The sequence below is a fragment of the Stegodyphus dumicola genome, chromosome 11 (genome assembly GCF_044657685.1).
Source record: "Stegodyphus dumicola isolate Sdum_Otavi_A_Nest chromosome 11, ASM4465768v1".
Lineage (NCBI taxonomy): Eukaryota > Metazoa > Arthropoda > Arachnida > Araneae > Eresidae > Stegodyphus > Stegodyphus dumicola.
In genome coordinates, this window is record NC_140778.1 from 57,869,513 (window position 1) to 57,884,949 (window position 15,437).

Consider the following 15,437-nt stretch of genomic DNA (forward strand, 5'->3'; position numbering starts at 1 on the left):
TCTAAGACCAGATGATTTTTTTTCAGCCCAAAGGGGCAGTTTGCCCAGAAGGGCTATTATTTCGTTTTGGCATTTTCCGTCGGTTCACTTTTCAAATTATTGCCACCAAATGTTAGAGCCTTGAATTATATTTAAAGAAATTAAACAATGAAGAATCTGCATGAATGTATGTATGTTTCTCGCACTGCAAAAACACAACGGTGCCTAGAGCCATCGAATTTTGATTAACGTAGCCCTCCACTCGAATATGGGCATCTGGAAACCCAAATTTGGAATTTGTTTTATTTTCTATTTCATAGTTTATGAAACATTAAACAATTTCTGATTAACAAACTCAATGATTTCAAAGCAAGAATGCAACAGTGTAAAGGGGAAAAAAAACATTTTTATCTTCAGTTCTCTAGACTGTGTATCGGAAGTTCTAAAAATATGATCTTTTAAATATTTTATGATACTTCTGTTGACTTGAATTTTATTGTTTAATTGCGAAGAACATGTTATTTAATAAGGTGTAGGGTCGTTCTCTCTTGTTTCACATAAACTAAATTAGATCCCAATCTGAACCTGGCGAATTCTCGCACAGGCGTGAATAACTATCACCCAGAAAAATATTGAAAATAACCCTTCATTAATTCAAAATTGTTAACAGAAAGGCACAGTCTTCGTGCGTTACAAAGGCACGTCAAACTTGTCGTGAAACTAAAAACGCAGAATATAATTCACGGCAAAATTTAAAATAAGTAGTGCTGGATCGAACGTAAGTTACGCCTAAGAAGTGGACTCACAGAAAACCTAACAGTGAGAATTCCGACAAGGCCAAGACGCTTGCTAGCGTAACACGGAAAACAACGTAAAGTGCGCCAGGCTAGCGAAACAAGCTCTGAATAAACTCAGAGATTCACCTGTTTAAATATGCACTTCACGTAACTATAAATTTACATCCTGGCGAGAGTATTCGAGGGAAAGTTGAGAAGTTCAGATAAAGGTACAACTTAAAATAAATTTGTTATGCAAAATAAGAAACCCTACAAAGGCAACACACAAAAGGTTAAAAAACGCCCCTTTGGGCGTAATATAAAATCTGAAAGCTTTCAGAATTTTTGTTTTCTTTTTAGTCCAAAGGATTTTTTTTTTTTTTTTTTTTTTTTTTTTTTTTTTTTTTTTTTAGTCCGAAGGAGCTTTGTCCCTGAATGACTATTGTTTCCGTTTTGCGATTTTGCGTTGGTTTACTATAAATGTCCGTTTCATTTTTCAAACTGTTGCCACCAAATGTTAGAGTCCTGCATTATATTTGAAGAAATTAAATATTGAAAAATCTGCATAAATGTATGTATATATCTCGCATTGTGATAAAACAACGGTACATAGAGCCATCGAATTCTGAATGACGTAATTCTCCTACAAATGGGGGCATGTGGAAGACCAAATTTGAAATTTGGAATTTGTTTTATTATCGATTTTATACTTTTGTAAAATTTTAACGAATTTTTTATTAACAAACTCAAGGATTTCGAAGCAAACAATGGCAACGCTGTACAAAAAAAAAAAAAAAAAAAATTTATCTCCAGCGCGCGAGTCTCTGTATCGGAAATTCTATAGATAGCCTCATTTTAAAACTATTTTGCGATATTGCTGTTGAACTAAATTTTATGGTTTAAATGCGAAGAACGTAATATTTAATAAATAAACGTAACACACAAACTATTGAAAAAGCGCCTCTTTGGACGCAATTTAGAATCTGAAATCTTTCAGATTTTTTTAAGCTTATTTTATGATTTTTTTTTTTTTTTTTTTTTTTTTTTTTTTTTTTTTTTTTTTAATTTGAACGAGAACATTAATAATCTTAAAAAATCCTCTGGTGTAACATTAAAATTTGAGCACTTTCAAGCACAGTGTTTTCGGAATTCTTCACCTTAGGTCTTGTGCTGTCTATATTAAATCTTTTTTTCATTTCTTCCTTTAATTTTAGCTGCAGATGTTTTCAAACACGGAAAGTTATTTTATAATCCCCCTGTATATACATTACTAAACATTAATTCTAATTTAAATTAATTAAATTAATTAGTGTTTTAACTTACGTTTTACTTGTTGGTATTGTCCGCAGGTAATGTCAGAGGAGAAGCTGTGCCAGCTCCTTCCGGTAAAGGTGTCGGAAAGTCTGCAGCCCCTTGCACGTGTGTTAGTCCAAACACATGCGTCTGCGTCAATTTCTCTCCACCTCCGAAACGAGTTCGACCACCAGCCTCCCGAAGTCGCGTCAAGAGCGTTGAGGAGCCACACACTTTGCCACCTCTGCCAATGGAATATCAAGACAATGGTAAGGACAATGGAGTATATCATTAACACTTGCGGACGGCGGCGCATATATACGGAAGTTAGGGACTCAGTAAGAAGAAAGTGCAGGATACATGCGGCTAAAGAATGTTACTTAAAACGTTAAATTACGCCCAAAATGTGGTATCAGACTTAAACGTCTTGTAGAATATCACGAGAACATTAATATCTGAACTATGGATGTGATGAGTTTTATAGTACACTAGCAGCTACGCGGCTAGCCTTTGTCTGGCTTTTACATGTACCGGAAAAATGCCTAAAGGGAACACCAAACATTAAATTTAAAAACTGCACAGAATTTTATTCCACAGAACAAATTTATCAAGTGACAAAAAACCACACAAATTTAAAAAAAAAGGGAATTACATATAAAATTACAATAATGAACTAAGGAATATCCCTAAATACAAATATTAGTTATCCTAATAAATAAATTAACCAACTTCCCGTTGCAAAATCTTAAGAATGCAAATGGTATAAAGGAAATTAAGAACTTTGTTTCCTAAAAAAAGCACGCAAAACTTTTTATATAATTAAGATTATGTATAATTAAAAATTAATTCAAAAACATTACAATGAAATAAGCAATAAATCTCATATTTTAAGAGATTTTTAAGAGACAGTCAGCAGTCCAGTATCCAAAGCAATGAATGAAAAACTCTTGCCAAAACCACATTTCTAAAAGAATGAAACCATCATCAGAAAGCAATAACCAATCAAAACTGTGCTTTGTGGGTGATATAATTCAATAATTCAAAACATACAAACCTCTTTGCCATTAGCTAATAAAGAGAGAGAAAGGAAATTCTTTCTGTTGTGCCTCGCGAGACACATGCGCGTCAGAATAAGAGGATTGCGATGTGCGTGTGTGTGTCCAAAAATCAAAAGAAAAAAAAGCAGCATTTTTATCTCATATTTTCAACAGTCAGCAGTCCGATATACAAAGCACTGAATGAAAAACTGTTACCAAAACAACATTTCTGAAAGAATGAATCTATTTAAAATGATGCGATAAAATCAAAACGATAGAATAAAAAAGATCTGATTCCAGTTTTGAAAAAAATCGCTTCGAGGTGCACTGACTCTTGTCTAGATGCACCTATATTCCAAATTTCGTAGCCCTGGGTCTATTACCTTACGCGCAAGCAGGAACGAAAGACACAGACTCTTTCTTTTATTACATGAAGAGATTATTAAAAAACTGAATGAATGAGAGATATATTTCAAACCGCTTAAACAAAGCTATTGATCAAATAAGTAGTGCCTTTTACATATTCTTCTAAGAACATCCTTATCAAAGAATTCAAATATCGGGTATGCTCGCGCCTTTTCTCAATAGAGTCAGATTATGCAAATTTTAAAAATATTCGCTTGATTTTAACTTCCCGCATTGCGTGTAGAGAACGAGCTTTCCTGAGTTTTAAGATTGATTCGATCATGTTGTAAGGATTTTAAGTTTTACTAACGTTATTTTATTTTAAAACTTTACTGTCCCCTCTTATTTTCCACTTTCGGCCAGAATAAAAGCGGTTAGTTTTAGTTATGCAAATTGAGCTTGCAAACTGTAAAGTATTTAAGGTATGTGCCTACATACGAAGCGCTTTTTTTTAAATACATAAAATTTTATTTAAACACACATGTTTTTTACTAAGATGGGATATAAAACTATGAATTGAAATGGGATTTTAAGAGAGTTTCATTAATTTTTTAAATATAGGCAATATTTAGTAAAATTTTAGTGAAAATTTTCATTTACGCCAGATCTCATGTAATAGATACTAACGAAAATACTTCAATAATCTTTACACAGTATATAAATAACATACTTACCTGTGTTCTGTAGCAAAAGATTTGCTGCACTTATAAAATTTTTTGAAATATTCAAAACTTGGTACAAAAACTGAAAATTAAAACAAAAAAAATCCTCTTTTCTTCAAAATACTGTCAATAAAATCAATAAATAAATAAATACAAAGAGGTCCGATTTTGCTACAGAATACAGCTAAAGATGAATAAAACATTTTGGCAAAATTTCATTACAATATTCTAAATACATTATGAGAAATTAACGTAATCGCAATCAAAAGTAACGAAAAACACAATTTCTCAGAAAATGCATTTAAAGATTTTAATATAGCACAAAAAATAAAACTCGCAGTATTTGTATGTCAGGTCCTCTTTTACTTCATTCTTAACTAATTTTGGCTTTTTTTTAGCATTTTTCTGGATAACTTTGTTGCTTGTAGAGACTGGCGTTTCGATTTCTGAATTCGCTGTTTGTCTATTCCCATGTAGCTTTCAAGCATAATGGGATTAATTTCTATATACCTGAAAATAGGTAAAAGTTCTAAATATATTGAATTAAATAATAATACAGCAATATGTGCGCCTATAAGCAATGTTTTCAGTCCTACAAAAGTTTCTTTACGTAAAATATACCTCAAAAGATTATTAAAACACTCATTGTTTTGAGTCTTCCCATGTAGGCATTTTATCAGAAACGTGTCGAAAATAGTTGTTTAAACTTTGTTTATATTTTTATGACCATTTAAATGCCAACTTCCGGCATCCAAAAATTCACTTCCGGTTTATTTTTTATACCATAACTTTCTTTCTAGTTATCGTAAAAACAAAAATAAAGGATTTTTGGAAACCTAAATGTATGGCCTATGAAATGAATAAATAAAAACTTTTCGAAAATTTTCACTAAAACGACGAATTTAGGGTAGGCACATACCGCAAACTGTAAAGTGTTTAAGTTGTGGGTTATTGCCAAGAATGAGTTAGAGAGAGAGAGATAGCCTTCTCGACACCTTACTTCACACACGCTTTTCGGTCAGTTGCTGTCCGTCTTTAAAGGCCAAAATTTAGTCCTCTTGATACTGAAGATGTGTTGCAGTTTTCCCGCATTCTGCGTACTACACATCTGAAGATTTATAGGCCAATTCTCTCTTTACTAGTCTTTGTAAAGCACTTGAGTTTAATTCTTACTTAATTTAGTTAGTTTATAGTTCTTATTTTTTACGTTTCAGACCACAAGCACTGGTCTTTGTATCCCGAAATGAGGAAAAAGCTGTCAACTGTGAAGAATAAAGGGTAGTTAAACTCTTCCCACTTGTGTTGTATCTTCTACACTTTCAGGAACATAATTTTTAGTAAACTTCCTGTTCTTACTCAGGACTCCAGTATGTTTGCCAATGCAATTAGAAGAAATAGTAGTCCTGATAATGTAACGATTGTAATTGTCTTACAAATAAAGGTGGTGGTGTGGGGGTGTATTTAATTATGGCAAGGCAAAGCACACTAGGGCTATCTGCCTAAGGGGAGGGATGCCTTCGTGGAAGACTCTCCAAGGTAAACTGACTCGTATACAAGTTACACATGGGGAAAACCACGAAAACGCCCCTGCAGCCAACCCGTTCGAACTTCGGACCGAACTACCAATCCTCAGCGACTTTACCGCTCGGCCGCTGGTGGACCTCTTACAAATAAAGAAAAACCCTCTTAAACTGCTTTCGAAGGTCACGCCTAACCTTTCATTTCTAACTCTTGAGCGTTTTATTAGTCTAATGCAAGAAACGCCGAATCACAGCGAAGCAAACATGAACTGACATTCAGTCTACGAATTCGTTAAGCTGATAGCACGTTCACCGTCTCTGAATTATTACGAGTGGGTTGAGGCTTAAGAAGTACAAGATATAATAATAAAAATGGGCAAGATAAGTTTAAAAATGAAAATATTGTATTTTCTAATGTTAATATTATTATGTATTCTTATTGGAAGGTAAGTTTCTTTTAAAGAAATTATATTGTGACTGATACCTATAGTTTATCCACAGTTACATTTTATTTGTTTCATTTGTTTAAAATATTCATACTGTAAGCGAAACATAAATTCAATGGCGCTACAGCCCTACTGGTCACGGACTGTAGTTCCCCGATTTCTGCTTTCCCGACCGTGGGCCTCGGAGTGTATAAGCACTTCGCCTGGACAAGTGGTGAGCTTGACGCAGGATCCCCGGTGTTTAGTCTCCAAGCGAACTCGGTACTCATTTTAGTAACCCACTCAAGGGACGAAAGGATGAGTCAACTTTGCCCAGCCCGGCATCCGCATCTGTGGTGCTGATGCGCAACGCGCTAGCCGCTGCGATACTGGGCCTAACCGAATCATATGGAAATTAAATTATTCACATAATTTTGCACTTTCCATTTTCGGCCGATAAAAATAGCAAAATTATCTGATGTGGGCACCACACATGACTTCCTTGTGCGGCCCATTAAGTTATTCACATGTTTTGCTGCACTTCATTTAAACGTATTTCCTCAATTTCATTACAGATATATTTCTCATTCAATCAATTTCTCACTTCGCAGCAAGGCAGAAGTACAAAAAAATACAAAATATCTTCGTTAATAATGCTAAAATACAGAAGAACCTAAAACACCAAATGCCATTTAAAATAGTTAAAAAAAATTGCATTTAAAATTAGAGTTTCTACGCAAAAACAAGCAATTCAGCTATCGAGCAGAAAGACGAAATTTTCGGTGCACAAAATTAAAATTAATTTTTGATCGCACTTGGCAAAAACACACTGCAACTGGTGCACCAAATGACTTAATTCCCCATTCTACAAAGAATGTAAAAAAATGTTGGCCTCAGTCTTGGAGCCACTTAAATTTTTAAAATACTGGTAATTCTACAACTGTTGCATGCAGATTGACTAAAGGTATATAAGCCTTAACCGTAATATAAGAATACCGTAATTCAATAACATTTAAAGCCAAAAATGCTCAATATACTGATATGTAAGAATAAAAACCTGAGCTTACGGAGCCGAGTAACAGAGTGAGAATGTTTATATATATATGTATAATTATGTACATTTATTTATATATATATATTATTTATATAAGTTTATTTTACTACTCGCAACGAGAAAGGAAGGTGCACAACTAAGATGTTATAGAAGTCCCGTATACAAAATTTCAACGTACTAGGGGTATTCGTTTTCCAATTATTTCAGATACGTACATAAGCACGTACTTCACGAGAAAATCTCTTCTGAATCCATTTTAAAATAATTTTACAATCCGTTTTATAAACATTAAAACTTTATTCTGTCCACACGTACAGATGTCACACAAAAACAATATTCAAGTGGATTCCAGAGAAATAAAAATGGATATTTTCGTTAAATTATGATACCCGAAATTTTTCGCGATTACAACACTTCCTTTACTTTGTACAAGCAAGTACAAAAAGAGGGAAATGCAGCATTTGTGTTTTAATAATCTGTTTGATTACTGGTGGATAATTAGTCTTTAGAATTTTTATATTATGTCTGAAGTCGTGATATAAAATGTAAGAACTAATTTCTGCTTTACAGAGTGGACACAGTGTGGAGCGGTATGCTCTAGCATGATTGCCGTTGTGTCTTTGATAATTTGTGGCCTTGTGGCAACAGCTGGATTCCTTATCTGTCGTCATCGATTAGGAAAGAACAAAGATCAAGAATTTCCAAATGTTACCACACCCCTGAATTCTTTGAATCAACACACAGATCGAGCAGCACAGGATTCAGTAAGTCTGTGATACAAACCATTTTTTTCTCATGTAGTCAGACACAGTAGTCTTAAATCAGTGATTCGTAACCTTTTTCTTACATCTACCTGTTTTGAAGGAAAAATCTTTTTTTCATCGATTTCCTTAATTTTCTTCTGTGATATGCAATTGCATAATAATAAAACAAATAATTGCATATTAAATAATTTAATGATAACAATTAGATTACGAATATTGTTGAGTTCCTGCATCGTGGATTTGGAGTGATTGACGACAACTCTTGATGAAGAATCAGACACAATTTATTTAGCCAGTATTACTCAATACCTACAAAATCCCTTTTACAATCGTCGAAGATCTACGATAATACGCTGAAACATTCAGCAGTACAGCCTTCAGGCTATAACGGTGAAGACAGCTTCACGGCAAAGCACCAGAGCACAGCTCCCAACTCGGTTCGGTCATTCTCGGAACTCTACGTACTGTCGAGGCTCCGCGCTTCAACTCGCGATCCACTCGCTAGATTCACGACACTCCGGCGACCAACTCGACACTAGACTGAAGATCAACTCGTTGGACTACGAAACACTCTATAGACTCGCAATCGACTAAGAGACTCTGACGAGACATTCAAGACGCGACGATGCCCTTCGATATACTCTCGCGATGCACTACGATATACTCGATAACCTCAACGATAAATGATAAGTGATAAGTGACGGTGGACGTGGGCACTGTCCCTTTGCCGTAAAGATTAATCAATACAGCACCACGTCCACCCTTATCTAAAAGTTGGCTAGAGAGGAGCCTCGCGAGAGCTACATGTATATATACTGTACTTTGTGCTTGGCATTACTGGGTAATACATTAACAAATAAAGCTGTACACAAATTCTATCTGTGTTTACATTGTTAGGAGTGGCTTAAGTGACATAAAGCTGCATATTGGAATATTATAATTGCTCCGGCAATTGTGCGAATGTGCTTGTGAGGGTTAACCTGCCGGGGCGTAAACATTTATACACTACAAGTGTTCAGAAGGCAGCTATAACTGAATTTCTGCAGTACGCGTATGATTTATGCTATACATTACATTTTACTTATTTATGACATTGTAAATTATTATTCGGTACGATCTATAATTCGGTACGATCTATAACCATTATGATATACGACATGGGCATATCATCTATCAGTTAATGGGCAAAGAATGGTATCACACTTAACATTAGTTGACGTTACATTTGCAATTAATGCATTACGCATATTCCTCATTGATATGACGTTGTCAGGAGTGACTTTGCTAGGTTACGTATTAGAACATTATGAATGTTCCGGCAATTTTGCCAGTGAGCTTGGGAGGGCTTACTTGCAGGGGCATAAACACTACTGGTGTTCAAAGGGCGGCTACATCTAAATTGCTGCAGTAAGTATATGATATATGCTATACATATGCATATTCGCATATTCTTGATTTTACCTATTGTTATTCGGTGCGGTCTAGAAGTTCAACAATATCTACGTTATATATATCTACGATACGAAATTGACATTAATATTACAGTTTATGAAGAAATTAAGGAATTGTACTTAACATTAACTGACATTACGTTTACAATTACATTATGCATATTCAACATTGTATTTACTTATGCAGGGCTAGTACATATACACTACACGTGTGCAGAAGGCGATTGCAACTAAATTACTGCAGTGCACGTATAAATAGTGCTGTGCATATACATATTTACATAATTATGACATTGCATGTCTTATATATACACTATGCGATACGGCATTGACGTTATATATGAGATTTGAGATAATAGTGGTATTACATTACCATTATTGACATTTACGAATTACATTATGCAGATTCAACTCTGTAAATACATTGTTAGGAGTAACGTTGCATAAAGAACGCGTTTATAACACTATATTTGCTCTTGCTTTTATGTGATTGAGCTTTAGGATGGCGTACAGGCAGACCTGATTTATAGACATTATAGGTGCTCAAGGCAGCTACATCTGAGGTCCTGCTGTACCTGTGAGATTTGTGTACAGACACATAGATACTTATTTATGACAGTGTTTGCATATAATGCGGTACTGTAAGTATTTTCTATATATGTTTCGTAATTCGATACAACATTACATATGACTTTACATTACTATTCAAAAATGACGTTACACTTGCGTTACGTGGTATTACATTTACAGTTTGTGCAGTGTTCGGATTCAGCAGTGTTTATGTCCAATGTGACATTAGATTTTGATACATATTGAGCAATATAATTGCTGTGGCAATTATGCAAATGAGCTTAGGATGTCTGACATACCGGGGCATGTACGTATACATTTCTAATGTTCATAGGCGCATCTTACTATGTCACTGTATATGTTCGCAGGTTGTACTGTACATATGCTTTTGCATACATATTCTAAGATATTTCCTTTGACTGTTCAGTACATCCGATGCGACATTTACATTTAAATACACGTATTTAAAGCAGATAGGTTGTGCAGCCAGTTATGGGGATAGGCATTGGGTAGCGTTACACTTGTAATTTAGGTCTAGAGAGAGCCTGAAGTCAGCTGTGTACTTTCTTTGTCTGACACGTCATCCATATTGATATTCACTGTTAAATTAGTGGAGATGTTCGCGCATACTTGCTGATGTGCATGAACTATTTTATATACTGGTGCTTAAGTTATTTACATTGCTTGAATTTTGATTAGTACTGCTGAGATGTTGCGGTACGCTTCGGATATACAGTACATGTACACATACGTGGTAGACTTGGCATGTTTGACTTACTGTTGGTAGACTTTGCTTGTTCAGCGCTATATTTGCGTTATCTGAGGAGACATTTCTCAAAAGCCATGCAGGCCTTGTACTAATTATTCGACTGCGCAAAGGTCAGTGCCGTGTCTGGCAAGTAAATTCATGATTTTAATGATCTGTCGACACAGGTGCTTCTGCTTAATTATGAATTTACAGAAGGCCTGCGTATTGACAATTGGAATACGTATGTGCAGTTCGCTGGTAAGTGGGCAGGTTGTGACATAATGCTCCGGAGTACCCAGGTGGCCACAACTGCACTGATCTGTGTCACTCATGCCATGCTTGGCAAAATACTCCGGGAAAGGCCCATGGCCCGTGATATAGCACAAGTGGGTATTAGAACATAGCCGGGCAGGGTTTACGTACATTAGATGGTAGTGTGTACGCCTGCCTGTTTGTGCAGTGTCCCATTCTTCTTTCCACTTAGCGAGAGCCTGCAGATGGAGATGTTGTTTCAAAGTAGAGTGTAGCCATGGAATTTTCAATTCCTCCGCTTCTTTGTTGAGGGCTGCGTCTTTCGCGAGGAGGTCGGCTGCCTCGTTACCGGTGTTTCCTGCGTGGCCTTTCGTCCATGCCAGGCGAACATGCAGATGCTCTGTCTGCCTTAGATGGTATTGAATTTCTTTGATAATTGTGGACGTGTGTGCCGGATTTTGGATGGCTTGTAAGGCTGACATGGTGTCGGAAACTATTGCTGCATTCCTGATGTTATGGTAAGCAATATGTTGTATAAGGATAAGGATAAGGAACGGGGGACGTGGGCACTATGCCTCTGCAGGCTCTCGATGGATCATCTCGAGATTTACTGACGAGACTCCTCGATTACTCCTCGCACCAGCAGAGTTTATATAGCTTTCGGCCTGCCTTCGAGAACATTCTGAGCCAAACCGGTACGAATTCATTCTAGAAAGTCCTCCATCCGTCTATGGCATATCGGCAATTTTGTCGCCAAAAGGGCGTTTTATCTCCAAATAGAGCAACTCTGCTTTCTTTTGCCATTTTATGGCAACCCTAAATCTGCTTTGCGGGAAAGCTATCTGACCGTCTATGGCATATCGCCAATTTTGTCACCAAATATCGCCAAACGGGCGAATTCGTGCCCAATCTGGCAACCCTAAACCTGCTTTACGGGGAAGCTATCTTACCGCGGCTGGGCATTTCGTAACAATATGAACAGAAGATTTGAAAATGCTTGTTATTAAATTTAATTCTTTTTTTTTATTATTATTATTATCTTTAATTTTGTAAAGCATAAACAATTTCAGACGGTTCCACTTTGGGACTTCAAAACAACAGATAGTCCCACTTGCGCGTACAAATAGGTTGTCCCACTTGCGCGTCACTTTTGGTTTTAACTTGAGCGTAGAAGCATTAAAGCTAAAATAAATCCAAGTTAAATATTCCGCCGAAGCTGTAGAGAGATACATAACGCGTAGCTGGCCTGGTTAATATAACCGACGTAGAGTAACAGGCAATTCATATGCACTGCCGTCAAATAGCAAGCTTCAACTAGTAGCAACAACTTGGGCGAAAGCCAAAGTGCACTCTATCTGAAGATGAGACCTCCGTTTAAATGACAGTATTTTATAGTTTGCATAAAGAGTGAAACTGAAAACTCATTCTGGCAGGAAAGCGTAGATGTGTTGTCAAAATAAAATTAACTGCTAGAAAGATAAAATAAAACTGCCATAAATTATTCACTGAAAAGAAAGAAATTCAGGTAAATATGTTCCTAATTTTTAATTAAAATAATAATATAAATACATTGATACACATAAACAAAAGAACTCTTGCTTATTATTAATGTATGTAATATGCTTTTTTATAATGAATCGAAGGTGGAGTTTCCTAGAGATCGACTCTCATTGGGCGAGACTTTGGGTGAAGGAGAATTCGGACGTGTTGTCAAGGGTAAAGCCAAAAACATTGCTGGCATACCAGGTGTCACTACAGTTGCTGTCAAAATGCTTAAAGGTAATCAGTCATATTCAGTATATGTTTCTTTGATATTTCAGCAATATACTATCTGTAATACGGAATTTCAAAAAGTAATCTTTGAGAAACAAATCGTGATAACTTTTTACAATTTACCACACATATGTTTCTCACTTATAAAATTGTTTCGAGTCGTAATGCAGCATAAGCATTTACCGTGTTCTCGCGTATATAAGCTGCACCTTTAGCTTTTATTACTAATTTTAAAAAAAATATTTTTCAACGATATGCCGCGTATGGCCTGTCTACTATCTACAATATGTTTTTTATTTAGAGGTTTCAAAGCAGTTAAAATAAAAATGATCCATACCATACACCTAGGCAAAATTTTTATTACATTTCGAAAGAACCCACCGGTATTCCATATCATGTCACCAAGCTCTGCAACCGCAGCTAAACGTGTACAGTCTAAAGTAACATTTACCCACTGACAATTGATTTCATGCAAAATGCTCACTTATAAATATGGTCAAACGGAAAACAAAGTCAAATAGAAATAGTATCACGTTAACCTTTTCAGGAACGGTATGTAAAAGAATTAAAATTGTAATATTTTGCGTTAACTGTAACTTATGAACGCTAAGAAAACAAAATTGATGCTTATACAAAATCTAGAGTTAAATCCAGAGTTTTGAGGGCCGGTATATATATATATTATACTATTGCCCATGTGCAACATTCCCCCCCCCCTGCATAACTTTCAACTGTTAATTTTTGTTTTATTACTCTATTTTTGCACACTTCTGATGTGTATTTATAAAAGTTTGTGTCTCAATGTAGTTACTTAAGTTCGAAGCAAAAATTTTTTAAAGGTTTTACAGATATTTAAAATTTTAAAAATAAAATTCACGTGTTTAGGTACTTTGGTGATGCCGCCCAGTTGATCATACTTATGTAAAATATGTGAAAAAGGCTTTTGAAAGTTATATAAATTCAGTAGTGTTATTTTATCAAAACATTTCACAAATGACAATACTGCATGCCGAAACTGTGTCATGCCTGTACCTGAGCTGCCGTAAGGTTACAAGCAAATGTAACTCGGTCTCAAAAATGAAAATCTGCTATTTTGAAGTTATTGTATTGTATGCTTTAGATAATATATAAAGGAACATGCTTAGGCAGTTTCTCATAACCAGTCTTATAAAACTCCTATAAAAATGCAAATAGGTGTACGATGTTCAAATCGATTAACTATCGATTGATTAATGCAAGGAAATTTCTGCGTGAATTTTATTTTATCAGCAGGCTTATCTCCGTATGAGCATATATCTATGCGAGCATATTTCTATGTGAGCATATTTATAAGTGAACGTTTTTCTATATGGGCATATTTCCGTGTGAGCTTTTTCGGTACTCTTCTGTTTTGAGGGCCGTAAAAAAATTGCAGCGAAAATGTATGCGCAAAAGCGTCAAATCTAGAAAACGCGCCCATTTAACAGCGCGCCAAATGTAGCGTACGCGCTGGTTTCAGATTGCGTAAGTTTATATAGTTCTATATTTCTTAAGACGCCATTAAAATACTAGTTTAATTTTTAAATCCTTTTTTGATATCCTATGGATTTAACAATTTGGGAATTCCCCATGATGAAAAGTCGGAAGTAGAATTTTGGGTAAAGTGCAGAATCACTCACTGCTTGACGCGTTTTTAAGAATTGCACATACTCGGTATCCATGTGCACATCGACCTATTTTTATTTTTAAAAAAAATCGAAGAATTGCACAAAAATGGCACTGCGCACCCCGTTGACATTATCTATGTACACATCGACCTATTTTCATTTAAAAAGTAAAATAAAATTGACAAAAATCCAATTGTTTTAACCCTTGTAAAAAGCGGCAAACAAATAAGTGAGCGATTCTGCACTTCTGAATTCTGATTCTGAATATTTTCAAAGAAAAGACATCATTCATTATAGAAAATTACGTTTGAACAACCAACGAGATGGAATTATGCTTTAGCGAAATAGCGATGCAGGCATCCATTCAGTTATGTTTAGCAATTTTTATATAAATTATAATAATGATCTGAAATAGTTATTGACTCTTATGCTTCCATTCAATCATGTTTAGCCTTTTTCATATAAATTATAATAATAAAAAGTATTATATGAAATCATCTAAATTAAAACATCAATCTTAGATAGTTATTTACTATTATACTTCCTTTCTTGCCGCAATTATTTTTGGCAGCGTTGGCATCAACAATAGTTTGGCGATTTTTTACGGCCCTCGAAACCGAATAGTACCGCTTTTTCTCCTGCGAGTATTATTCTTATGAGACTTTTTCCTAGAAGCGTAGAAATATATTACTATTTTGCTTGTTTTATGAATTGCTCAAAATATATTTTATTAATACTATTATTATTACATATGCGATGTAATAAACTAAAAATATTCAAATAGCACCGTACTTTGAATGTTAATTCCAGTGTGGGAACATAATTAAATATAATTTTCTAAAAGAAATCTCTCGTTAATATGTGCATTATTAGAATAATAATCGAACAAAAAAGTAAAATATATTTTTTATTTACTGTAGAAAATAGTTCTGAAGCAGAAAGAAAGGATTTGATAACAGAAATGAATTTTCTGAAGGAAATATCACATCCTAACGTTGTACGACTCCTGGGTGCTTGCACAGACGACGGTAAGACATTTTATGCAGTAAATATCTATTTATGTATTACATTTTTTACAATTT

General features: G+C 35.0%; 1 protein-coding gene across 1 annotated transcript in view; it reads left to right on the plus strand.

The window, feature by feature from the left end:
• Window positions 1-15,437, plus strand: part of LOC118190652 (proto-oncogene tyrosine-protein kinase receptor Ret-like) — a 169,918-nt gene that overhangs the window by 107,805 nt on the left and 46,676 nt on the right. Inside the window, exons 11-14 of the mRNA XM_085826739.1 lie at window positions 2,105-2,317; window positions 7,722-7,915; window positions 12,580-12,715; window positions 15,276-15,383. Of these exons, the coding sequence (XP_085682865.1) occupies window positions 2,105-2,317; window positions 7,722-7,915; window positions 12,580-12,715; window positions 15,276-15,383 (651 nt within the window). The remainder of the gene's footprint in view (window positions 1-2,104; window positions 2,318-7,721; window positions 7,916-12,579; window positions 12,716-15,275; window positions 15,384-15,437) is intronic.